Below are 26,061 nucleotides of genomic sequence, written 5' to 3'. Positions count from 1 at the left end.
AACGAACTCTGACATAACTACAGTAGTGCATTTATTACCTCCAACAACAGCAATTAACATGCTTAAAACAAAAATAATTTAAAAATTAAGAGCAAGAAGAACCCCTGGAAATGGCACTGATTTTTACTTTTTCAAACTAGTGGGCTTCCTTGCCATTTTAGAGCTTTTTTAGGTGTCAGGATGCCTGATATGTGTACCAAATTTTCTCCATCTACGTAGGTGAAACAGACTCTACGGGCTGTACTTTTGAAAATTGCTAAAGGCCGCAATCGAGCTGATTCACCATGCCCACGTCTGGAACTCACATCAAAGTTGCAACTTCTGATGGATGTGCCAATTTTCATGACTTTTTGGGACTGTTAATGCCGCAAAAAGGGCTGAGAAGGGGACAACCAAAGAATTATAGGTTGTTTGCCATCATGTGATCAGTTGGGGGTCAGGAAGTGGGGGACGGCCATTAGGAATAACTGAGAACAGAGGAAAATTTCTACCTTCAATCTCTAAATGGACCTGTATAATGCAATCACCATCTGACAATTTCTACATACATTGGGTACGAGCCCTACCCTGAAAAAAAAGGTATTTTTTTCTCCACTGATTTACCTAGCATGGACGTGGCTCATATCACACATTACTCAGACCTCCGAATGCCTGGTGTCATCTAGATGAAGACTAAGAGGCTAGCTGAGCCTTTTTAACATCAACAAGAAAATCCTCATTTTTCCACAAAAATGCCTTTAAGTGAAACGGCGATGTACTATCAACAGAATAAACCTTGTTTAGTAAGAAACAAATAATGATGTGCTGTTCACAAACGAGTCGATTCTACTAAACGGCTCTTTAATGTTAGCGAGCTCCCGTTTGAGTGGCAGTTTCCTTTCCTCCATCCTTTGCTGTCATTCAAGAAGCCAAACTAGTACAGATGAAGCAGTGTTCATTTTGGCAGCTATTTTTAATTTTAGTCTTAGTTTTAGTCTTTAAAAGAAATGCAATTTAGTTTTCGTCCCATTTTAGTAATTTCCACCCTTTATAGTTTTAGTCCAGTTTTAGTCAATTTGACACAAATAAAGTTCAGTTTTTTTCAGTTTTAGTCATCACAGATCTATTTTTGTTAGTCTTAATCTAGTTTTCGTCATGGAAAAAGACTGTCGACAAATAGTTTTAGTCATAGTTTTAGTTGATGAAATTAACACTGCAATGAAGAGCCAAACAACCAGCTCTGTTGAGCTGAGCCTTATCTGGATCTCTTGAAAGATAGATTTCCGTCAGAGTAAGCAAGACTGGATGGACATCAACTGAGAAAACAGGGGTAAGATCAGAGTTTACTGAGCTAAACCGTTACAGAACTGTATTGAACCAAACCTGACTGCTTTGTGGTGCATGAGCGTCGTGTGACTGAGGCTTTTATCATTCCTGCTTACTGCCATTTCACTGTGGGAGTTTTAAAACTTTTTTGTTTCTATTGAATGTTTCACTACTTTCAGACACAAGAGTAGCTCAAGAATTAAGCCTCCTGTCAAAAAGTTACGACATGCCCAACTCACAAATTTATACTTAAGCTTATTAGAAGTTCCAGGCATATAAAGTACAAGTTCTAATTAGGTGCAGTTTAATGGCTAAATTCAAATATTATATAAGCTAGTGCAAGATTTATAAGTAAGCTAAACTAATTATCACAGGTAGAAAACGTACATTACTTTTGTACTCAAGTAAATGTACAGTTTCTCTGGTTAAAATGTACTTCAGTAAAAGTAAAAGTACTGATCTATATATCTACTCAAGTAAAAGTTAAAGTTTTTGATTTAAAGTTTAAACACTGAATAGATACTGAAGAGTTGCACGGTAAAATATTATTTTTCCTAATGGTCAAGAACAACGGGAGAAAAGATTTCCAACCAGGTTCTTCAGGTAAAGTCACAACTTAATAGTAGAGTGAAATACACCTCAAAATTGACAGTGTTGATTTAACTCATAGGGAGTTCAATTTAACACTTAAAAAGTGTCCATACTGTATAGAGTGGTGCAGGAATGAGTCCTAAAACGTGGAAGTGAGTCAGCATTTTAGCACGTCCGGTTTCCTCGTCTGAAAGTCTATCAGATTTTTGACTAAGTTTTCAGTTAAATGCCTGAAATAAGGTCTGTGGTGAACACAATGTTTTATCCTACAACATAAAATATATCTGAAACATGCCCCATCTTAGAGTTGTGTATCTCTTCACGTCTTAATAAAGGCGGTTGCTAAAAGACAGCTAACTAGGACTACAGCATTTGTCTGGAAGACTATATGTCATCATCCAAGGCACGGCAAATACAACCTGCTCTTCACTCGTATCTGTGGGTGACGACGTTAAATTCAGTTGACCGAGTTGTCGTTCAGTATAGCATGATGTTGGCATTTTTACTTTCGTCGGTTATATTAACAAACCAGATATGATACTTACATTATCAATTTATGCAGGTAATTTTTATGAACAAAATGTGTACGTTTCATAAACTTTTATTGGAGACAGATCTTATTTTCAGCAATGATCCAAAAACCCATTGAAAAATCCCATAGCCTTGCCACTGAGGGAACTCATGCAACGCTAATTTCCAGGTATTGCCCACAAAATTACGTTGCAACTGCACCACTCTATTGGTGCACACCACTACACTTTTAAGTGTTAGATATTTCACAATATGACAGAGATGAAGTAACTTGAAAATCTGTGGCAAGGAGGGTTTCTTCTGGCAAGAACAAAGCAGAGAATCAACCTCATAGATCAGAAAAACTCGGGGGATAACTTCACTCATGATGCAAATGTCTCTCACATTAACAACAAAACAGCAACTATCCTGCCTTCCTGCTAGAACATTCCCTTTGACTTTTTACTTGATGTAAACATGAGAAGCTTAGTTAGCATCAACTGCACTTTATGGCAGTATTTTGAACTAAAAAGTGGAGATACAGTTGTAGGTTGGCTGTGCTAGGTTGTGCTCACGTGAAGCTGCTTAACTGCAGAGATGAGCAACCACATTAAGCATCTGCAAAGAAGAATGAAGGCAAGCAACGCGAGCTGCTAACTTTAGCCACACTCTACTTTGCACTCTCACCTTAAATTACATACCCACCGGCACAATGATGAATTTGACTGTTCTAAAAGCATTCTACCTCTTTGGACTAGATGGTTGAATACAATTTAAATGTGCATCTAGCCAGACAGGGAAATAACCGTCTAGGAGCATCGCTAGTTCTGATGTTTTTAAGACTCATTGAAGAAAAAAGCCTTTGACTCTTTATAAGCAGCACCAAACTGACCTAAATTTTGCAGAAAATGAGCCAGAAACTAAGAACTATATGGCAGCTTTTTCCTGTCATAATTCTAAATCTATACACAGAGAGCCTTGTCTCTTTTTGCAGTCTTATCTCCGTTTGTAGCACGTCATATATGTAACTCTTGAAGAACATAGTTATGTCAGTTTTCTCCATTGCACACCCTCACATATGTAAGATCTTGTTAAGAAAAAGATATATGCCTTGTGACTTAACAATGGGTGGATGACCCTGAATTATAGCCATTTCTATTCATTTCAGAGGAGGGGGGCTTCTAATGGGGCTCCTTGCACTCGACATCTCATCTCTACATGCCCATAAGAAGGAGAATTCACTTCTCTCCTCTCTCAGGATTCACATGACTCTTGAGACCTGAAAATGTAGGTAGCTAAAGAGAGAATTAGCCTCTCTTTTGCACTTTATCACGAGTCTGGTGTGCACATTTATGGGTTCATATAACAGTGTCTGTAATGGGCAATCCCAAGATTGAGATAAGAAGGTACTGACCCATAACTTCAAACAAAATGGCCTCAAGGTTAAAGATAATAAGGTGATAACTCAGACATGGAAGGGAGAGGATCCAGAGAGAGGTAAGAAGTGTAAAAATAAAAATTAAATGGTGATGTAATACAATGAGATTAGGAAGGATGCTGTGGTTGAAAATGATACTGTGAGCCGCTCGCCAATTTGAGCCACATGGTGTATCTGTGGCGGTGGCGTTCTTCCTCGCTTAGCCACACTTAATTACATCCAACCTTCATATTACATTTCAGCCCAATATTATATTTCCAATTTTCCAAAATGAGAGTCCCAGCATGAACCTTCCTGCAGAATGGAGTGTGCAATATTGCAGCTCTAACCCTTCACACCTGATATCCCTTCTGCTCAGTTTGGCTAAATTATTAAAGCCTGGTGTTTGACATTAAGTGGACTGCAATATTCTGCAGAGATAGAAGTCTCCGACCGGATATTTTTTTTCATCAGCAAAACTCTGCTCTGACTTTTTCACAAAGACAAAAGAGCACTCACTTTTTTTTGGAGAAAACACCCCAAAGTGGGGAAAATTGACACAAAATGCCCTAATTTATACAAGTTAGAACGGTTAAAGGCACAGTGTGTAACTTCAACCATCAAAGCAGCCAAAAGCTGTTAAAAGAGGCCTTCCTGGGCTGCAAGGTAATTGCAAAGCATTCTTGAATCCACTTTTAACAGCTTTTCTCCCTCATTTAGAAGTTTGATTATCTAACCAAACCTGAGACTGGCCTCACATGGCTGCAGCATTGAGCTAGCTTAGGCCAAAACGGTAAACATTATTATTGAATGCAAAGTATCACTTTTATTGCATGTCTGTCCAGGAGGGGCTCATATTTCCTTAGATAAGTACGGGGGACTCAGGTTGGGAACCACTGATTTGACCTAATGTTTGTGTAGGTTTTCAGTCACCCAGGACATCCAAAACTTTATCTGAATGGGGCACCTGGACTAGATTAAGGTTCTTGATGACACCCCATCTCTCATCTTAACAGTGTCTTCAGCTCTAAACTGGGGCCCGAAAGGAATATTGGTCAACCATTAGAATGGTAATAATCTGGATGGTCATCAAAGACAGGGGTTCTCAATGTTAGGTTCAGGACCCCCAGAGGGGGTCTCCAGATGCCTTAAAAAAAAAACTAAGAACATTTTTGAATCACACTGTTGCCATTTTACACCAATTTTGCCAAGTTTTAACTATTTTTCATCATTTTTTCCCACCACTTTCAACACATTTTTGCAACTTAAAACCCTTTTGTTGCATTTTAAACTTTCCACCACTTTCTTTCTGCATGTTTTTGCCACTTCTAAACCAAATCTTGCAACTCTCTGCCTATTGTTGGCTCTGTTGACACATTATTGCCAATATTAACCCCTTTTACCACTTTTTAAGCCACAATTCACACTTTGATATGCCCATTATTGCCAGCTTCTGACTATTTCGGCCTCAGCTAATCCTTTTTTGCCAGTTTATATCCTTTTTCATCCCATTATTGATGGCCAATAGTTTACAAAACGGGTAAACAGAGGAGTTGTATGGGGCTGAAAAGTGCATTTCCACATTGCTTCGAAGTCTAGTGAAGGGGTTTTTAAAACTATAAAAATTTTTTTACGATTTTAACAACTATATCGTCAAACATTCATGTCTCATCTTTAAGCATTTTTATTTTACCAGTTTTATATTTTTGATATTCCGTTCAGCACATATTTTTAAATAGCAATCTCTCCAAGACAATCAGTTTTTAAGTTTCAGTGAAGAACTTATTGCCAATACAACCTGATTTTTATGCTCGACCCTCTTATTTAGTGAGAACTTTAAGTTTGTATCTATGCGGTTGATGCAGGATTGCCTATCAATGGATTATCCTCTACCTTCAGCCTTGCCTAGTACTTGCTTTTGATCATTGTTCGTGCAACAAACAAACATTCGCACAGGCTGTCTTAGTGTTTATGGTGCTCAAATTCTCAGTGACCACAATTTATTATTTTATTGTCAAAAAATTTCCCTGGTTTGGTCACTAGATTTAGAGCTTTATTCTCAGTAGGACCCCAGGGCTTAAGCAGCCTCATGCTTTTGTTAGCGTGTACATCTTTGCTCATTAAACACTGTGACCATTGAGCATTATCAAGACCAATGCAGAAAAATCCTAACTTTAATAGTTACATTCTACGTAAACTAAAATTCTGTCCAATTTTCCACATGCACAGCAGAAGTTAACAAAGCAAATCACCTTTTTGTGGTTTATGGTTCTGCGCCTCTCCTGAAGTCCTGTGGCACCCCAAGGGGAGGTCCGCTTCACACTTTGACAACCACTAGTCTTGTTGGGGCCACAACGCCATAAGGGCACATAAAGGGCAACTAAAAGATATCATTGGTATAGTAAATATAAATCAATGTAGACAGTTCATGGAGAAAAATCTACATATTGTTCCTTTAAGTTCCATGCACTAAGTATGTCTGCTAATGCATTTCCTTATATTCATATAGAACACTGCAATGTATCATGAATATGTCTCCAAGGCAATTTGATAGTGAGATTACAAAGCATCAAACGTCATTTTTACACAACTGGAGTAACTGCTTGGCAGTGTTTCATGCATACAATTATATGATACAGGGTTTGGGAAAAGAGCGCATTATCTTACTAATTATATCTTTGAAATGCAATTGGCAAAGTAATCATTGCTAGCTGCCTTCATGCGTCCCTCAGAGCTCGAGATAAGATAAGAGAATCGAGGGAGAAGCCATTTATATTTAGACTTGGACAGCAGGGATGCTTAACTTTTATTTTGGGAGGCACATCCAAATCCGTTCATTTATTTCTCTTTCTGTAGAGCAACTGGAAAGGAGATATGATTAAAAAATGTGTTTGGAGGATTGATAAGTGTGGGGGTTGGATCGACTAAAAATGCTGTATGAAAAATAAATACTAGTGTAACTGCTGGATTCTGGAAGTACTTAACATGCTATGTCTCCTGTGATGTGCTCTTTAATAACTCAGCACCTGTAGATGAATCTGAGTAATACATATGATAATCATCCACCCCCATTTACCGTAAAGGTCCATGGGAACAAGCACTTATGAAGATGATTATCTTCAGGTTAAATTTGGCATGTACGTAAAATGCAATTACCATATGTATGACTGTAATAGTTGGGAGTATTGTGAGAATGTAAGTGAAGCTGTGTTGTTAGATCCTTCAGCATTGAGGCAGCTGATCCAGATGATGGATTTGTTTCCAGGTCTTTTGGAATCAGCAGGTCGTAATCAAATTTACCGCCAACCACCATTAAGGACGTGAACAGGAAACTGCTGACTATACCGTGTCCATATTTAAGTCTCGATGTCTGGGGCAGTAAATGACGCAGGATTATGTATCAGGTGGTCAACGGGCACTGTCTGGCTTGGCCACATAATTAGCCATCCCTGTCAAAATTGTCCAGACTTGCCCTTTTGGCTACTAATCTTTAACCCAGCATTGTAATTCTGCCTGAATAATTTCCCAAGCACTAGTTTAAAATTAATGTCCTGTGTTTGTATCTGGCTCATCAATTTGCAGGCAGCATGTGTTAGATTTGTAATTGTTTATTATCCCCCCAAGCACTAAGAAGTGCATGCTAAAGGCCAAGACTATAGCCCCGGGATATTTAAGCTCCATGCCAGTGATCAAAGCTGTGGAAAATGTTAAAAAGGCTGTGCTTGGACAACACTGTACAACCGTCATATATTTGACTGAATTAAAACTCATGGGAAGTCGAGGACATTTCTTGTCATTGGCAAAAGCAATAAAAATAAACCCATAATTGAAGCATTTGTTGAGAAAAATAGAATTGTTTTCCATGTTTCTCAAAGTACCCATTTAGGCACTTTAGCCAAATAAGCAGCCGGTACTGGATTCTATTTTTTGTTGTTGTTTGTTAAACTTTGATTATTCTGAGGAAATTGAACTTCACAGTGTTATTGTGAGAAACACTGCACATAGACCAAAAAGCACACAGGAACAATGATGGACATGTAGAGTGATGTCATAGTGAGCAGGAAGCACAGGAACTGGGGTTCAGCAGTGCTCAGGAAATAAACTATCATCTTTCCAGTCTTGCCCTGTGGCTGGCCTGAATTATGTCATTGGTTTCCTCAAAGATGAGGTACGCCCTCCTCCTCATTACCTTCAGGATGCATTCACAGGGAGCAGCTAGGTTACCGGCCTTAAAGTCTACCCAGAGAGACTCAGGATCTCCAGAGGCACCAGAGCCAGACACGCCTATGCAACGCCTGGTTCCCCAAGGCGACCAACATCCATTCTGATTAGGCCAGTGTCAGCCTTCCTGGGACACCTCAGTCGCAATTTTCAGGGTCGCGACCAGAAGCCAATGGTCACTACGAAAGAACTAGGCACTACTTACACCCTGCAGTCCCTGAGCAGCCTTCAGCATCTGCTGACAAGTACATGGTCAATCTCCTTCATTGTGACGCCATCATTAGAATACCAAGTCCAACATCTCTGGAACCATGATCCAGCAATCCTCAAGCTCCAACTACTGGCAAAGTCAAGCATTGAGGAGCTTTCATCTCACTCTCCATGTGGACCAACACATGCCAAATAGCCCTCCCTGTCACTGCCAGTAGTAGCACTGAAGTCACCAAGAACAACCAAGGCATCACCCCTGGGGACCAAATCTACCACCGAGTTGAGTCTGGTGTAGAGCACTTCCATTTCTGAGAGTTTACTCACCCCTGTTGCATCATGGACTGTAATAAACAAGCAACGAATGAGCCAGTCTCGTGTGCAGTGAACGCTCATCGAAGAGCCTTACCTCCAATATCAAGGGGTGAGTCGGCTCACAACTTCTGTTCCAGCAACTAGCCTAAATTCCATACTTGGTCTGTGTCAGGTCTTGCCCCAGCAACTCACCAGTTCCCTAACTGAGGCCTTACAAACAGAGCTTCTGCCACTCAACAACTGTAAAGGAAGTGTAAGAATTGGTGTTCACTGAAATTTTGTATTGCCATTGCCAAGAAACCTTACCCAAGTCCAATTCTTTACCTTCTGTTTCTCTGACATTTCAAACTGATGATATCAAAATCAATGGATGGCCCCCTGATGGTCATCATCTAGGCCTGCACCAGGCCCATGCTCTGTCTCTCCAGGTATCGACCCACTGACCCCTCCATGATGCATGTGGCTGGCCCTGATGTCTGGTCCAACCCATTGGGTCCTGGGCACCCAGTATGAGATGAGCTGGATCAGGCTGGGAAGGCAGCACCAGGTGCCCACAGAAGGGCAGCTGCCGCTCCCATATCCACAGCAGCCCCTTTCCATCCCCACCCATGTCAGCATTAGACATACGGTCTTGAAAATGGTATCCAAAATGGAAGGGGAAGAACTACATCACAATGCCACAAGTCAACATCCAGGTCTCACAAGAGTAAAGCTGGGAGGACCAAGGACCAAAAGCATTGACTTTCGACCGCATGGTCAGTTACGGGAGCACCACATAGCCTTGCTCAGCGAACTCATCGCCCCATGTCCAAGACAAAGTCTACAGTTCTGAAGCAGCCTTAATAACTTTCTGATGTTGCATTATGCTATGCAACCATTTTTTGACTTTTCATATGTTTTCTACCTCATCTTCATTTGGTATGAGGTCTAGTGGAAGTGGAAGTCGTACAACCCCTAGTTTCCACATACTCTGTCTACACTGCATTTCATCAATGCCATGCATTCTGGGAAAGATTGTGCCTTCTTCAATCAACTTAAGTCAGTATGAAGTTGATCTTTCCAAGTCACCAAAACAGAACACGTCACAAATTCAAAAACTAAAAAATCAGTCTATAGCTATTGTAAATGAAAATATTAGTTTCATACTCTGATATATTAGCTTGTCATATTGCACTTTAACCATGGCATATGTTTAATTATAATCACATTTACTGTGGAAGTTCTGACTTTCCATTCCTACTATTACATCTTAAGGCTGTGCAGCTAAAGGCCAAAGTTAGCATGCTGCTCAAAGCTCTTCTTAGTCTCTCTGGCTTTACAGATGCTTGTGCTGCTCTGGCATGGCTCCTTCTCATTAAAATGGTTTAGTAAGTCTACTTGTCTTTCACTGTGGTCATTTAAAACAGGCCTAATCTCGCTTCAGAGGAAAGTCATTTAGCTCGTGAACATTTCTGCTGTCTGCTTTGTTCTGCCCTCTTGTGATGTAGCTGCAGTTTTTGCTGTAGGGGAGTTTTTTTTTTTTTTCTAACACCCTGGAGAACAACTTGACCCCAAACTGCTTCACTGAGCTGTTTTGACATTGTTGCAAACAGAGGGATGAATAATCCCAGACACGATGGTGTTGCAGTTTCAAAGTGTATCACATGGAGAGCCACTGAAAGAGATATTTATACAATGAACACGAATGTACTGTATGTACTTATTTACATGTGTTTGATAAATAAAGATGAATAATCTCTTTTGATATGGTCAGTGAATACACTCCCAGCACTGGGTTGCACCAGCTACACTGTGTTCAAACATAGCCTTGCTTGAATGTAATTTCTCATTTATGACTGAGTTTATACACTGCTAACACTGAGGGCATTGCTGAATGATTGCTTAAAGTACGAACCAGCTTATTCATAGCTGGTGTAACTGGCCACAGAAGTGCAACTTTTCTGTAAAATATGTATATTATATGCTTTTTGGTTTGGAAAATTCCACCTGCTCTAATACTCTAACTCATAAAGACCTGCACCCAGTTTCCCTAATAGAAAAATTATAGGGGGCATAACACTAACCATATATTTTCATTAGTATTTATACAGCATAGGTCAATATCCATTAGATTTAACAACAAACGTCTTTTTCAGTTTATTTTTCCAGCACAAAAACCTAGTGAATGGGCCTTCCCCAGTCATGATTTTTTGATGATATCAATGCATGTGTGCTGGATTCATAGAATTTTGGCTTTTTAACCCCTTTTCACCACTGTAACTGATCATTTATGCCACTTTTTTCTACTTTCAGCCCATGTTTTCTCATTGTAACTCATTTTTGCAACTTTTGAACCCAATTTTCCAAAGTCATTGGGTCATTTATGCAACTTTTTGCCACTCTATACCCATTTTTGCCACTATTCAACCTCTTTTCACCATTTCCACCCATTTTAAACCCTTAATGTATTTCTGTATCCCATGTTTGTCTATTTTTAATTGAAAATTATGCAACTGTATGCTACTTTTAGTTATTTTTTTCACTTTAAACTCATTTTTGTCACTTTTTAACCTGTTTTTACTGGTTTAACTGGCTATTTTAACCAATCTTTGCGACTGTATTGCCCATTTTGCCTCTTCAACCTACTTTGGACCATTTTCACCAATTTTTGCCACTCTTTAACCACTTTCAAACATTTCCCACTCGTGTTTCCTCCTTTTTGCATTTTTTAAAGCATTTTTTTCCACTTTGATCCCATTTCTGGGTCTTTGAACCCTTTTCACTAATGTTTCCATGCCTTTTTGCAACTTTTTTCCTACATCCATTCCATTTTTTTCCCACTTTATCTCATTTTTGTCAATGTTTAGCCCTGTTTACTATATCTGACCAGTTGTGCAACTTGTTTTGCCAAATTTAAGCCATTTATATATCTCAGTGGGCCCCCAGTTTGGCTGGGCCCAAGAAAGTTCATCCCCCCTTATTGGCCAGTCACATGACCACATCAGGATGTTCAGTGTGTTTGTCTCAGGGACTTCATGAATTAACATTTACAGGTCATGTGTCACCTGTGTTACAGTGGGCTGTTGTGGACCAAAGTGAAAGCCTAAATTTCAGGTGTTTTCTAGTCTTTACTTTTGGCTCAATGCAATTGACATACTTTGTATTGCACTCTTAATGGTCATCAAAGCTTCTGCAGGAAGACTGAATTTAAAGTTCATAAAAACAGAGTCCATTATTTCAATACCATCATCATATGTGCTTGAAACCACTGCAGCAGGATAGGTGTCATACGAAGCGATAAACAGATGAAATAGCCCTTTTTTGTGTTCAATTAAAAAGAATGTAAATGATTGGGACATTTGAATGTTAAAAGTATACAGGATGAGGTATTTGGTCAAAAATGAAAACATGAAAAGGGCAAAATGAGCTAAGAAACAAGAAATATCCCTTTGTCCACAGGGGGCGCCAAAATCTACAAGAAAAGAAGGCTCATAAAAAGCTTTGAAGGCCCTTTTGTGATGGAGAAAACTTGTTGCTTGTTGCTTACAGCTTGATAAACTTTGTTTCTTGTAAGAAAGACTTTCTCCATGAAGTAGTCCCATTTGCATGAAAACCATAAAAACTACAGCTCATGTGTTAAGTAATAAAACAGCATGTAGAAAGTCAAGCATGGAAATGAGGAAATGAAACCAGTGAAGGTCTCTTACCTCCCAGGGTGGCTGAGATGAGAATGTGGGTTCCATATTTCTTAATGATGGTGTCGATGAACTGCTGAGTCGTGGGTCTGCGGCCCAGCAGGCGGACGCTGCGCTGGAACTCAGGCATGAGCGGGACCGGGTTTCGGATCAGGTCCCTTCTCTCGATGGCGGTGTTCCTCACCTTCCAACGTGCAAATTCCCTGAAAGAAAAAACGAGTGCTGAGTACAAAGAGACAAGCAAAAGTGTTTGAATGCATGTCTGGTCACACAATCAGTGCATCTGCCAATAACAGTGCATATCTAGTAGAGCAGAATATGGTCAAATCTGTCACATAATTTAGGCAGGAACACTGTAATAAGTGATGAAATAGTTCCAAGCTACAAGATCTGAAATGATGATTTAAGTCAGGATTTGTGCAAAAGCACATTGTTGCACATCTTTAATGAGTCTGCAGTTTCAGATGTGAATCATAGTGTTTTTTGTGCTCATTTATCAATCAGACAAATATACAAAAATCTCCCTTGATTTGGTTTCACTTTGATTAGCATCATTTCATGTGTCGAGTGTGTTTTAATTTTAATTACCCGGGGTCCCTCTGCTTTAAAATGTTCTAACTTAAAGCAATAAGAAAAAAAAAATACAAAAGCCAACATGGGATTACATCAACCAGCAATACCACTTTTTAAACTGCACATCACACCACTCTTCTTTTAGACTGCAGTTAAAAATATACCTAGCAGCATGAATATTAAAAACATGCTGTAAAATATTTGTTAGATGTTCATGAAGTTTGCTTCAGCGCCCACTGAGGCAAATATTAAGAGAACATTTCTACTCTGCTGTAGTCCTGTTAGAAATAAATAAATAAATACATAACCCTGCCCGGGGATAAAACAGCTGTCTGAAATGCAAAAGAAAAGAGTGGCTAATACCAAGCATATACTGAGGCTTGCATGCAAATTAAATCTTATAAACAAAGTTTGTGCAAAGGCGGACTCAGGATTTTGAGGGACCAGGGGCAAAAATAATAGAAGGGAACCCACTATGTCAGGTGGGGCCTACAAGCACACTAAACAATGTTAAATTTTGAAGGTATAATTGTTTAATAATATGGTGAAATTCATTTCTTAAACAATAACGCTGTAATAAAACAGCTTGGTCTGAGTAGGGAAGGGCAAACTATCAGATTTTATCCAATGACAGGGCATCCTGGAGGGGAAATCATCTTTTCTTTCACTCGAAGGACACCATGTCTTGTCCACTGCATCCTGAGGACCACTTTATCTAAGTTCATCCCTTTCATGGCACCCTACAGGACAATATCCTGTTTTGTTCACTGGAAGGACACCCTAGAAGGCAGTTTACCATATTTTGACCACTTAAGAAGCACTCAAGAGTTCACATTATCATGTTTTGTCCACTGGATGGGCACCATGAAAGAAATTGTAATTTTTCCAGCTGAATGACACCAGAGTGAACTTTATCACCTTTTGTCCACAAGAAGGACACCCTAGAGTAGGGGTGTCCAAAGTATGGCCCAGGGGCCAAATGTGGCCCTTGGCCCATTTTTAATTGGCCAGCAGTAAATTCTAAAACATAAATGAAAAATGGCCCACATAAAGGCATGAAACTTGAGCTTTACTGTAGTGTATAGTTCATCTGTGTTTTCTTATTGACAGTCGAGTACAGTGTTGTGTTATCTTGGGGGCTCGTCCGGGAAGGTAACACAAAACTACACTTGTCTGCCAATTGGAAAACAGAAAAAAAATTTAGTTTGTGAATATAGTATGACTCTATTTGGATAAGCGTATGTTTTTTCTGCGCTAATTCTGTAAACAAACATTTTGACACAATTCATTTAAATACTGTTTTCATGACTTAACTTTAAATAATATCAATTCACTTAGTCTGTCTTTACCTAAATTGGACCGGATTGACTTTCTTTGATATCCTAAAGGGAAGGTATTTAAAAGTGGCCCCACAATCCTTGAAATTTTCTGGATGTGGCCATCGGTGGAAAAGTTTCGCCCCTCATCCCAGGAGGGTACCATGTTTCATCCTCTGGGCAGGCACCCTTGAAGATAGTTTTGTTTACTGAAAGGCACCATGGAGGGAACTTTATCATGTTTGTCCACTGGAAGGGCACCCTGAAGGGTAGTTTAGCCCAATGAGAAATGCAGTAGATGGTACGTAACTTTACCATGTTTTTGTCAACAGGAAGGACATCCTACAGGGTCTTTTAACATGTTTGTCCACTCGATACTCTGCATTTTGTCCACTGGAAGGAACAGACTCGGACTTGAGCTTGTAAAGCACCACCCTGGAAGAGCACCCTGGAGGCCACATCAGGATACCAAGGGGACCAAATGCCCCTCCACCACTCTCTGAGTCCACCACTGAGATTGTATATTGTTTTCAAACTCGCGCTGTAAATCATCTGCCATAAAATACTTTTATATCCATATGGTTTACACCCAGTCTCAAACATCTATATCAAACATATATATGTAGGTGGATGTGTGAAGCATATGTTCACACATTACCCAAAAGGTGTGAGTTTGCAGACATACAGATGGTGTCTTTCTGCACTGTAAAGATGAGCAAAACCTTGAGTCTATAAGACAAGGCAGAAAACTCATGTGCAATATTTACGGATTGTTTTGAAAGCATTTCCACAGAATTAGATAAAGATTGAATTAAGATATGTTTCTTGACGCAGACTGTAGGATATAAATAATGAGACTAATTACATTAAGTGTTCGACTTCTAATGAAACAAAAGCTGCATTGATAAAGTCGGAAACAAAAGGCTCGATCTTCTCAATAATATAATCCCAAAAGCCAGCAGTGATTGAAATATGAGAGCTATTGAAAAGATTCATATGAATTGAAAGTAAATACCCAATACACAGCACTCTCCAATCCCATTAGCCATTCTTTTGTTCTCTTTTTCTGCATCTTCAGGCTACTTCATATAAGAAGCATTCAAAGCAGCCTTGGGAAAAATCAAACAGAAAAAGAATAGTCATAAATTACTAATTCAAATCAGATAATTCACTCTAGAGCAGTGGTTTTTGACTGGTCTGGCCTCAGCACCAACCACCTTCTTAGTGATGACAAATCATGACTAAATTATAAAAAAAAAAAAAAAAAAAAATCAGGATTACAAGACGGAGTAAGAACAAAGCATCATGTATGTCTTCTCAATGGCTTCACATCTCAAGAACAGAAAGAAAATGTTGGTGTTATGCTAGGCTAAACAGCATAAAATCCCACCTGACACATGACTACATCTTTTGTATTATATTGAAAATAGCAATTGGCATTAACTACTCTTACCACCTCGCTATCATGCCCTCGAAACAAGTGTGAAACATTGAAACTTTTTTTTTTTGATTCCCAAGCACATTTCTGCAACCCACTTGAAAAGACTCTAGAACCCACTTTCGGGTCATGAGCCACCAGCCAAGAACTGTTGAGTTGTCCAAACAGAAATTCATAGGATTAGAAAATGAAGATAATGCTAAAGTGCAAAAACTGCAGTTCCTCTAATTTCCACTAGAGGCTGGCTCTAAAAGCCAGTCTCTAATAACATCAACATTATAATGCCAGTTTTAACAACAAAAATATATGCAGTCGGTACGAAAACTGTTTGAGTCCCATTAGCTTAAGTCTTAATTTGTTCACAATTTCTGTTTCTAGATAGATCAAGACTTAGGCCAAGTAACATTTCCAATATGGCAACCATGAAACAGATTAGAGTTTGTCCAGCAGGTCACATCTTCTTTCCAATAGTTAATGTCTTCTCTTGAAAAGCAGTCAGATGTGTTAAATCCCAGCCTCTGACATTTGCTCATACCACATGGCGAATATTGATGTTAAACTGATGCATCAGTGCATCTCTAATGGCGAATGCCATTGTTCAGCTTCATAACACCTATTCAGAAACCAACGCGTGATGACTCCTTAGGTTTTACGCAGTTGAATCATTCTTTTAGGTATATATTTAATGTGTTTAATGTTTGCAGGGAACTGAAGTTGTAATCAGTGGAAGCTTTGTGATGCAACCCTGGTAAAAATTTCGGAGCACTCTGTCAAATTGCATTGTCTCACTATCATATCATATTGAACTGTATTATTTTGAATTGAATTGAATAACATTGTTGTATTGTATTGTAATATATCGCATTGTATTCTATTTTATGGTATCATATCGTATTGTATCTTATCATACCGTATCTTATCATGTTGTATCATGGCACATTGTATTGTACTGTATTGTATTGTAATGTAACAAATCGTGTCGTATTGGATCATATTGTATCATATAATATAGTATTTTATTGTATCATATTGTAACATATCGAAATTTACCGTAGCACACCGTATCCTACTGTATTGAATTACATCGTATTGTATCAAGGCCCATCATATTGTATCGTATCGTATTGTATTGTAGCGTACAGTATTGTAACGTATTGTACTGTATTCTAGCGTATTGTATTGTATTGTATTGCGTCACATTGCATCGTGTTGTATCTGTCGTACCAAATTGTATTGTATCATGTTGTATCATACTGTATTTTATCATATCACAATATACTGTATCGTATTGTTCCGTATCGTATTGATCATATCGTATCAAACCTTAATTTATTGTAGGTTATCCTGTTTTATCACACTATATTGTACCATTGGTATCATATCCAAAAGTATTGTATTGTCTTGTAACATATCATTTCTAACATCTAATATTGCATCATATTGTATCATCTTGTATCATGTCAAACTTAATTGTATATCATATTCTATTGTATCGTATCATATAATATTGTATCATCACGCATTGTATTGAATCCAATGGTCTTGTATCATATTGCAATGATTTGTAAATACTCTATGTTAAATGGCATTATATCCAATCATATCATATGATTTCATATCGTATAAATCAGATTGAGATGTATTATATCAAGTTATATCATATCATTTCATATCACATGGCATCACAATGTATCATGTTGTGCTTATCATGTATTATATATATATCCTATTGCATTGCATGGTGCTGTATCATATCATATCATGTTTTATTGTATTATATAGAATCAAATTGTATCATGTTAAATGGAACTATACCAATCATATTAGATTGTTAGCATGTTGTACTGTACTGTACTGTATTCTATCTTATCTTACTGAATAAGACCGTGTTGTATCATATAGTCAGGTGTCTTATCATATTGCATCATAGTGTATCAGATCAAACTAAATTGTATCATGATGAATCATATCAAACCATATTGAGTTGTATCATGTTAAATGGAATTATATCCAATCACATCATATGGTATCATCTTAATTGTTTCATATTGAGTTGTATCAGATTGGGGTGTATCCTATGGTATCATGTAAAATTAAACAAAATTATATGGTGTTGTATCACATCGTGTCAAACAGTATCATGTCAAGTCAGATCAAATCATATTGAATTGATGTAATTTCTAAGATTGTATTGTATCATATGTAAAAACAACAAAAGTTGATCTCTGGAGGTAGTTTTCTTGGTTAGAAATGTTTGTGACGACCCTCTGCCTGACCCTCTCCCTCAAGCCCTTTCAGATATGATCCATGATACCATGTAACCTTAAAAATAGGAAAAGAAACCCCATTTTTCAGAGTCATTATTGTAAATGATAATTATAGAGTAGTTTACCTGAAAAAAGCACTTAATAGCCCAGAACTTTGTAAAGGTTTGTCAAAGAGACTGCTTTACGTCCCAAAAGTGCTTTATCACCTCTATATAAAGTGATTATTTCATTGAAAAAGTAAGCAATGCAGATAAAAGCTCCAGCTTAGTGCCTTTATAACAGCTTCATCCTCTTAAGTCTTTTCCTTTACAGCCCTCCAGGGCTCCTCATAATGATTTAGTCATGAATAGGTGGGTCCCCTCAAATTGATCCCCGGTTACTTCTTTTGAATCTCTCTGACACAGTCAGCGATGTGTCAGTCTGCCTGAGTCGGGTTTGACAGCAGCACTTTTTAATGCTCCATTCAGCACTCCAAATTAGCATTTAAAGTTGAATTTTCTTTCTGCCAATGCACAGTTATGTAATCTTCAGCATCTCAGAGGTAATATCTTGACAACTCATTCAAAAAAGGGGTTATTGAGCATTATCAAAGAGCAGTAAGAAGCGAACATGTAGTACCAGAAGGCTTCTATAATGGCTGTAAGGGACTGTGCAACTGACTGGGATTGTCTCCCTTTCTATTCTCCGTCACATCACTAAATCTTCTTTTTTTCTGCCAGATTTCAATAGATGTTTTGTGGCAGATTTGCAGAATCTTCCTTTGGAGAATATTGCAATTTCTGAAAGCTGCAAAGACACAAGTACTAATCTGGTGGGACAGGACTCGCCGCTCCATCTCCTACATGCTGATTCAGCTTCCACAGAGGAGGTACACGTTGCTGTTATTTCTTAAATCTGGAGCAAAAACATTCGAGTCAGGAGAGCTTGCGAGAGGCTTTCAGATTTGCAGCCATGTACCAAAATGTCTCCCTTTTCATGCTCTGCCCAGCACTCTCACTGAAAAATAGAACCATCTTTTCAATAGCAAATCACTGCCACTGAATTCTCCTCTTGGCTCCGTCACTGCCAATTATTGTATAAAACTTTATATGGCAGCCATATGTACTCAGGCCCTTGTGCCCCAGATTAAGCATGCCAGCAGATGGAACCTGCGACATGATTCAGTGCTTTACTCCACAGCTCCAAGACCAGTTTAATGACCTATCAGAGGAAGTTAAGAGGAGATAAATGGCACAGCAGCTGCAAAGGAGGGAAATGGGAGCGTAGGTGATTATTGCTTTATGGTGTTCAAGTAACTGGTGTGGGAGGGAGGGTATATTACAACGGCCTGTGTGGAAAGATGGCTGTGACCTATAGACAGTACAGGATCCATGATGTAGAGGTGGAAAGATGTAAATACTTTCAACATGTATAAATACTTATTGTATATCTTATGAATGAAGCAGATGGCCATTATGCTGCAGATTGCCTCAATGGATGGACAGATATAAACTATGAACTACTGATTAGATGGACAGATGGATTCATGGGTTTAGTTGCAGACGGAGAAACAGACAAACAGATAGATGGATGAGAGAATGATGAAAAGATGGATTAATGGGTTAAGTTATGAAAGGAATGATGGCTGAATTTATGGATCAATGTATTTTTTAAGTTAAAGGTCACAAATTTAACCCTTTCAAGACAAGTTTATATTGGTGTCAAAGGTCTCCAAAGCATGTCTGTGAAGTTTTTTTGCTGAAAAAACACTCCAGAATTGGATTTTTGTCTGTCTAAAAATCCTTCTGTTTCAGCCCAGCTCTGAACAGCCTGTTTATATGTCTGTGGCTTTAAATGTTACTGAGCTGTCCGACTCCGCCCCTGGCTCCGCCCTTCTAATGAAAACCTGGGGGTGGGGCTAACTCCCCACATGACATCATGAGGGGAAATCTGGGAAATTTTGTTGGGGGGGGTGGACAGGACTGGGGCAAATTTTTTTGTTATAAAAGCCTAAAAGAGTGTATTTTGCATATGTGGCATATAATGATGGATGGGAGGATGGATGGATGGATAGATGGATGGATGACAGACGGATAGGCGGGCGGGTTGATGGACGGGTGGATGGATGGATGGATTTATTGATATATGTATTCTATGGTCAAGTTATGAATGGAATGATTGCTTGAATTTTTCATGGATGTTATTTTGAACAAAGTTAGGGATGCACAGATGGACCAACAGATGGGTGGATGGATGAGCTGAGTTATGTACGTATGGATGGATGTATGTATGGATGGATGGATGGATGGGCGGATGGATGATGCCTCCACTCACCTCTGCCTCAGCCACTTTTACAAACAGGTGTCCTGGAGAACAGTTTATGACGGCGCAGGTAAATGGAGTGAGCTGTGACTGGCTGTTGAGTGATCTTCTGTGTGGAAGTCTGAGCGAGTGAATGGGTGTACATGAAGGTGTGGGCTGAGTGACACTGATACTAGGTAGGGATTAAAAAACCTTTTGCACTTCTTTTCACACCTATGGCAGTCTTTAATTGTCTATAGGGCCTTATGTATGAATATGGATAATGAGCTGCCGTTTGTCTCTCATAAATATTGACAACTATCATGTTTCTAACATGCATCATTATAGCAGTTTGTCTGATGAGACCTTTTCTCTTTTTTTCTAAGTTTAATTAACATTTTTATTCATGTTATCCCCAAGAGCTGTGAATGAATGTTTCTGAGACAGTGATTAGTCATTCTAGTACAGACAGTTGTTTTAGGAAATACATTATTGCAATCAAACATCCCACTTTATCGTCCTCCATAGATCAGAACAGGGCTGTACTCACTCAGAGACTAATAAATGTGCCCATGGCCAAAGCATGACTTTGTCTATTCAAGGCCTTGGTTTTGAAAAGCCCTGAGAAAAATGTTTGAGGACATGGATAATGAAATGTTGTGTGTCACATTCTGCTTTCTGGCTGACTAGTTACAGAGAAATGCAGACCAAATATTAAAATGTCGAAAAGAGGAACCGTGGGAAATTCAAGGTAAATCTTTCAAAGTCAACACCTGAGCAATAAAGGATGTCAAAGGCACTTTTGATTTGTTTTGGAAAAAGCAGATATGAAAGGAATACAGTGTCTGTGATACACTATGTCCCTGATGGAGCTAAATTGCAGAGAACGCTGCATGAATACACTTGAAAGTCGTCTTTTGAGGAGGCAAAATGCAACATAAAAGTTAGATGGCAGAACGAAAACAAATTAAAAATTTAACAGAATGCATTAAAACATTTCTGCCCGTGTCGGGATTTTATGATTCTTGGATAAATTGGTGTTTACAAGGGGCGTAACGATTCATTCACTGCATCAGTGCATCGACAGTAAATTATGCCAATTCAACTGCCTCAATCTGCTAAGAGAAATAAACAGGATGAATTGCTGTGATTTCACTAATAATTAACTGGAGATGATAAGAAAAGTAAACGACTAGCTATTTTCAAAAGTTGATCTTGCTTTCGAGATGACGAAAATTGTCCTCAATTGTCTACCGTGGGATTTTCACAAAATCAAACATTCTTTTCATACTATAAAATCAGCTTTTTCTTGCTGATTTTTCTCCATCTATTATTGTGTTTCAGTTCATTCAATAACTCTAAAATCTACAATTCACATCCTGTTCTCTTAGTTATAATGCAGCATTAAGGATTGACAGTAAGCATGGTATGAATGTAAGGCAAAGCAGTTTATGTCACTGATATTAGCCTTACTGATAGGTCTGTACAGGCTGCACCATTCCTGCGCTTCCCTCTAATTTGTAATTCCAGCTAGGGATTACAAGGTGGCTCATATTGTTAATTTAAAAAAATGTGTCTAAAGGAGACAATAAAAGCCACTTATTGCCACTTAACTAAACTACAGTTGTGTTTTGACAAAGCAGCTGCTTGGGATTTCTTTGCCATCCTAAGAACTTTAATTGGCACCTGCTGTGTGTCAGCTGCAATAAGTATTTAAAAAAAACATACAAAAACATCCTTTTGTCTTTGCTTGAATGGGTTTCTTTGCATTCACACAAAATATGCAAGTGTCAACACTAATTTCAGTTTGTTTCGTATCTAGATAAAAAACAACACCTCACTGGAGCTTTAAAACTGACTGAATCCTGAATGAGAAAAAACAGAAGATGTCACTCTCTTCAGTTTTAGTAATTGTTGAGACCAAATTTCTGAACTTTAGTCAAATAACTAAGTAATTTTGATGATTTCGATGTGTAATTACTGATGTTTAAAAATGTTCTAGTTTGCAGAACTGGGCACATACACTCAGCAGCCACTTTATTAGGTACACCTGTTCAACTGCTTGTTAACAAAGATAGCTAATTGGCCAATCACATGGCAGCAGCTCAATGCATTAAGGTCATGCAGAAATGCTAAAGTTCAAACTGAGCATCAGAATGGGGGAGAAGGGGGACTTTGAATGTTGCGTGGTTGTTGGTATCAGAGGGGCTGGTCTGAGTATTTCTGAAACTGCTGATCTACTGGGATTTTCTCGCACAGCCATCTCTAGGGTTTACAGAGAATGGTCCAAAAAAGAGAAAATATCCAGTGAGCAGCAGTTTTGTGGACGAAAATGCTTGGTTGATGTCAGAGCAGAATGAGCAGACTGGTTCGAGATGAAAGAAAGTGAGTAACTCAAATAACCACTCATTACAAGCAAGGTGTGCAGAATACCATCTCTGAACGCACAACACGTCAGCCCTTGGAGCAGATGGGCTACAAGCAAGACCACTCCTGTCAGCTAAGAACAGGAAGGCTGCGATTCACCAGGACTCTGATGAGTCTCGATTTCAGCAATGACATTCAGATATTAGGGTCAAAATTTAGAGTAAACATGAAAGCATGGACCCGTCCTGCCTTGTATCAACGGCACAGGCTGGTGGTGGTCTAATGGTGTGGGGGATATTTTCTTGGCACACTTTGGGACCTTTAGTTCCAACTGAGCATCGTTTAGATGCCACAGCCTACCTGAATATTGTTGCCAACTATCCCTTTATGACCACAGTGCACTCATCTTTTGATGGCTACTTCCAGCAGGATAACGTACCATGTCACAAACACCTCAAAATGGTTTCTTGAACGTGACATTGAGTTCGCTGTACTCCATCAGAGCTCATTCCAGTAGAGCACCTTTGGGATGTGGTGGAACGGGATATTTGCATTTGAATCTGCAGCAACTGCTTGCGCTATCATTTCAATACCGACCAAAATCTCGAAGGAATTTTTCCAACACTTTGTTGAAACTATGCAGGTATGTATTATCCACAACTGGTGCTGAAAATGTCATTAAAACTTCTTTTCATTTGGAGCAACACGTCTTAAAACTAATGAAGAATTAAAAAGTTCTGTGATTGTTTTCACAGTCTATTTTAATCTGGACGTCCATCAAATCTTGCTTCGTCTCTTCTCTTCTCTTGTCACTAATGTGTGCTTTCTTTGTATGCACACTGCCCTGTCGTCTCATGCCCTTATATGGGCATAAATGGGGCATTTTTATACGCTAATTTGAGGAAATGTGCTTGTTCTTCCAGCCTAAAAGCACCTAGCATTTATCAGCTTAAGAACACAAGTGAGAACAGGAAGTGTCATGAATTCCATTTAGGTTTCTTTTAGAGACATTCATAAAAACAAATTTAAGAAAAAATCTTTGGAAGATATCAGTGGATGAGAAGTCCTCACTAGGATATTTAATGTTAAGTGCTGCATAATGCATATAAAGTTACCTACTTCAACAATAGCCAGGGTAATATATAAAAAAACAATTCTTTGTAGATTTTCAGTATCAAAAGGTGTGTTGAACTTTCTAACCTCCAACTTCCACATACAGTGAAAACACTGCAAACCACTGGTGAATTGTACAATGCACACAATGATTCTTGATTGTAAATCTTCACTATATCAACATTACGTCTCATCCTGCAGTGAGAGCAAAGGGTCACAGAGAGGTCAGTGGGTCACAGAGCTACAACGGCGCCATTGATAAGGAAAAGTTAACTTTTGAGGACATTTAGCCAAAGAATTTTCCATAAAACCACAGATCCTTGAAACAAACATTAACCTTTTAACTCCCAGCAATAATATCATGGACTTATACCGGAAAGGATGATAAATTAACCCCAAAAGGTAAAATAGTCCACTGTTGACATATTAATTCCTGCATGAACTCACAGTTCTCCCGTGATCTCTTCCTGCTGATCAGGGCAGCAAGCTGCCGCGCAGCGCTCTAGGCTCACTTCCAGTGGGCGAGGTCGCTCGCCTTCAGTCGGACCAAACCTGGGGCGCTTCGATGCGTGGTGCAGTCGTCCTACGTGGAAACTGTGGGTAAGCCACCATGGCCTCTTTACTACTCTGACCTAACATTACCAAAAAAATGATGTTTCTGTTGTTTTATGGTCATACTGGTTCATGATAGCATGTTCATAACTTCAGTTTATTGTCAAAGGAATTAAAGTATTTAGTCACGATCAAAGTTCACGCTGTCTTACAGATTAACGGTAAATAAAGTTAACATTTGGATGAACATATTTTCCATGCATCTAAAGTTCATTAATTCTTTTTTGTTGACTTTTTCTCTTATGCTTTATTTGTCAAACTCTCCACTATCTCATAAACACATCCTGTTTGTGATTTACTGTTTGGTTACTTTTTTTTGCAGCCTAAAAGTGTCACAAATGTTCCTTAAAATGTATTAAGCTGCATTAAGCAATGCTGTAATCCTCTAAATCTCATACTGAAGTGAAGTCATATGAAAACAGTTTGTAGCCATATATAAATATAAATATGCTCATAATACTTCTCTAACCCAGTGCTTTTGATGGCTCTGACACTTTAGCTTCTTGATTTGCACATTTTATTTGGTGTTATGAACGATTTGGTTTTCTTAAGCTTGGCAGTGACATGTCACAACACCTCACAGCCCACATGTTGTCTGCTTCAATTAGAGTCGAGCTCTGTATTGACGTTTGGAGAATATTCCCCTAAGCTGCGACACGGGCAGGAAACGGCCATCATACAGCGTGTCACCACAGGCACTTAGTTGATCCTGGCGCTCGAGCCCAGATTAAAAAAACCTGAAGAGAGCATGACAGACATTCAGAGAGGAAGCGTGGCGGCGTGGAGGGAAGGGAGGCACAGTTTGTCGGAAGAAAATCTCTAATTAATTGAGTGGGAAACTGGCTCGGCAGAAGCTAGAGACAACATGATCGTGGGCGCCTCATAAATGACACGGAGAGGCAGTAAAAGCTGGAGTGACGGTAATATACAGAACTTGTCATTCTTGTCTACCTCTGTCCTCCTCAAATGTCTGAATTGTCAAATCTAACACAAAGCTATGTTATTCACTTACATCTTGACCTTTATCTGTCTGTGTTTATAAAAAAACATGAATATCTGACAAAAAAGCCTGAACCATTTTCTCTTCACTCAAGGCACAAAAACAGCCATTTATGATGAAACAAAGCAAATAAAAATGCAACACCTAGCTATAAACGTGAGAGCGTTATCAAAACAGCCTGGCTTCATTTGAAGCAGACGAGGTGTTGTCATAAAGGGTGACGGCGTGACACGCAGTGTATCACAAGGAAGATTTAAAGGACGCACCTACAAGAGGAAAAAAAAAGGATGGAGAACAAAGCAGGCCAAAATAAATCTCACACTTCTTCTCTGTGTTCATCTTTTTGAAGGATTGCAGACTCTCAGCATGTAGTGCTAAATAATAAATCAGGAAAGTATTACTAAAGCACTTTGGTAGACATACAGTATGCATAATTTAATATTATTCAAATGCAAAAGATTGCAATAAATGTTCAACTTTGCAACATTTATTCCAATATCCTCTTAGTCTAAACCTGTCAAAACCAACAGCAGCTTGGTTTGTGGTTTCTTTGCTTTAACATGAAGATCCAGGTACTACGCTTGAACAGGCTTGTCTGAAGTTCAGAAAACAGTCAAAATAGAGCTCTATTTATCTAATATAGTGTCTAAACAACAATGCCAGATGGGTTTGCCTAAGTGTGGCTAACTCAAGCAGTGCTAGCACAGCCAGCTTTTGTCCACATGCCTGTGCTGGCTTCACATAGTTTAGTGGTAAAATGCCAGTTTAACCCATCACATTTAAAACTTTCAGTCCATTATATGGATCAAAATACTGCCAAACCGCTCCATTTTACAAGGCAACATACACCATATG

General features: G+C 38.8%; 1 protein-coding gene across 1 annotated transcript in view; it reads right to left on the bottom strand.

The window, feature by feature from the left end:
* brinp1 (bone morphogenetic protein/retinoic acid inducible neural-specific 1) overlaps nt 1-26,061 on the bottom strand; it is a 293,163-nt gene that overhangs the window by 133,843 nt on the left and 133,259 nt on the right. The window contains exon 3 of the mRNA XM_041811183.1: nt 12,253-12,443. Within this exon, the coding sequence (XP_041667117.1) occupies nt 12,253-12,443 (191 nt within the window). The remainder of the gene's footprint in view (nt 1-12,252; nt 12,444-26,061) is intronic.

The sequence above is a fragment of the Cheilinus undulatus genome, linkage group 17 (genome assembly GCF_018320785.1).
Source record: "Cheilinus undulatus linkage group 17, ASM1832078v1, whole genome shotgun sequence".
NCBI lineage: Eukaryota > Metazoa > Chordata > Actinopteri > Labriformes > Labridae > Cheilinus > Cheilinus undulatus.
This window is presented reverse-complemented; position numbering and strand designations above follow the sequence as displayed.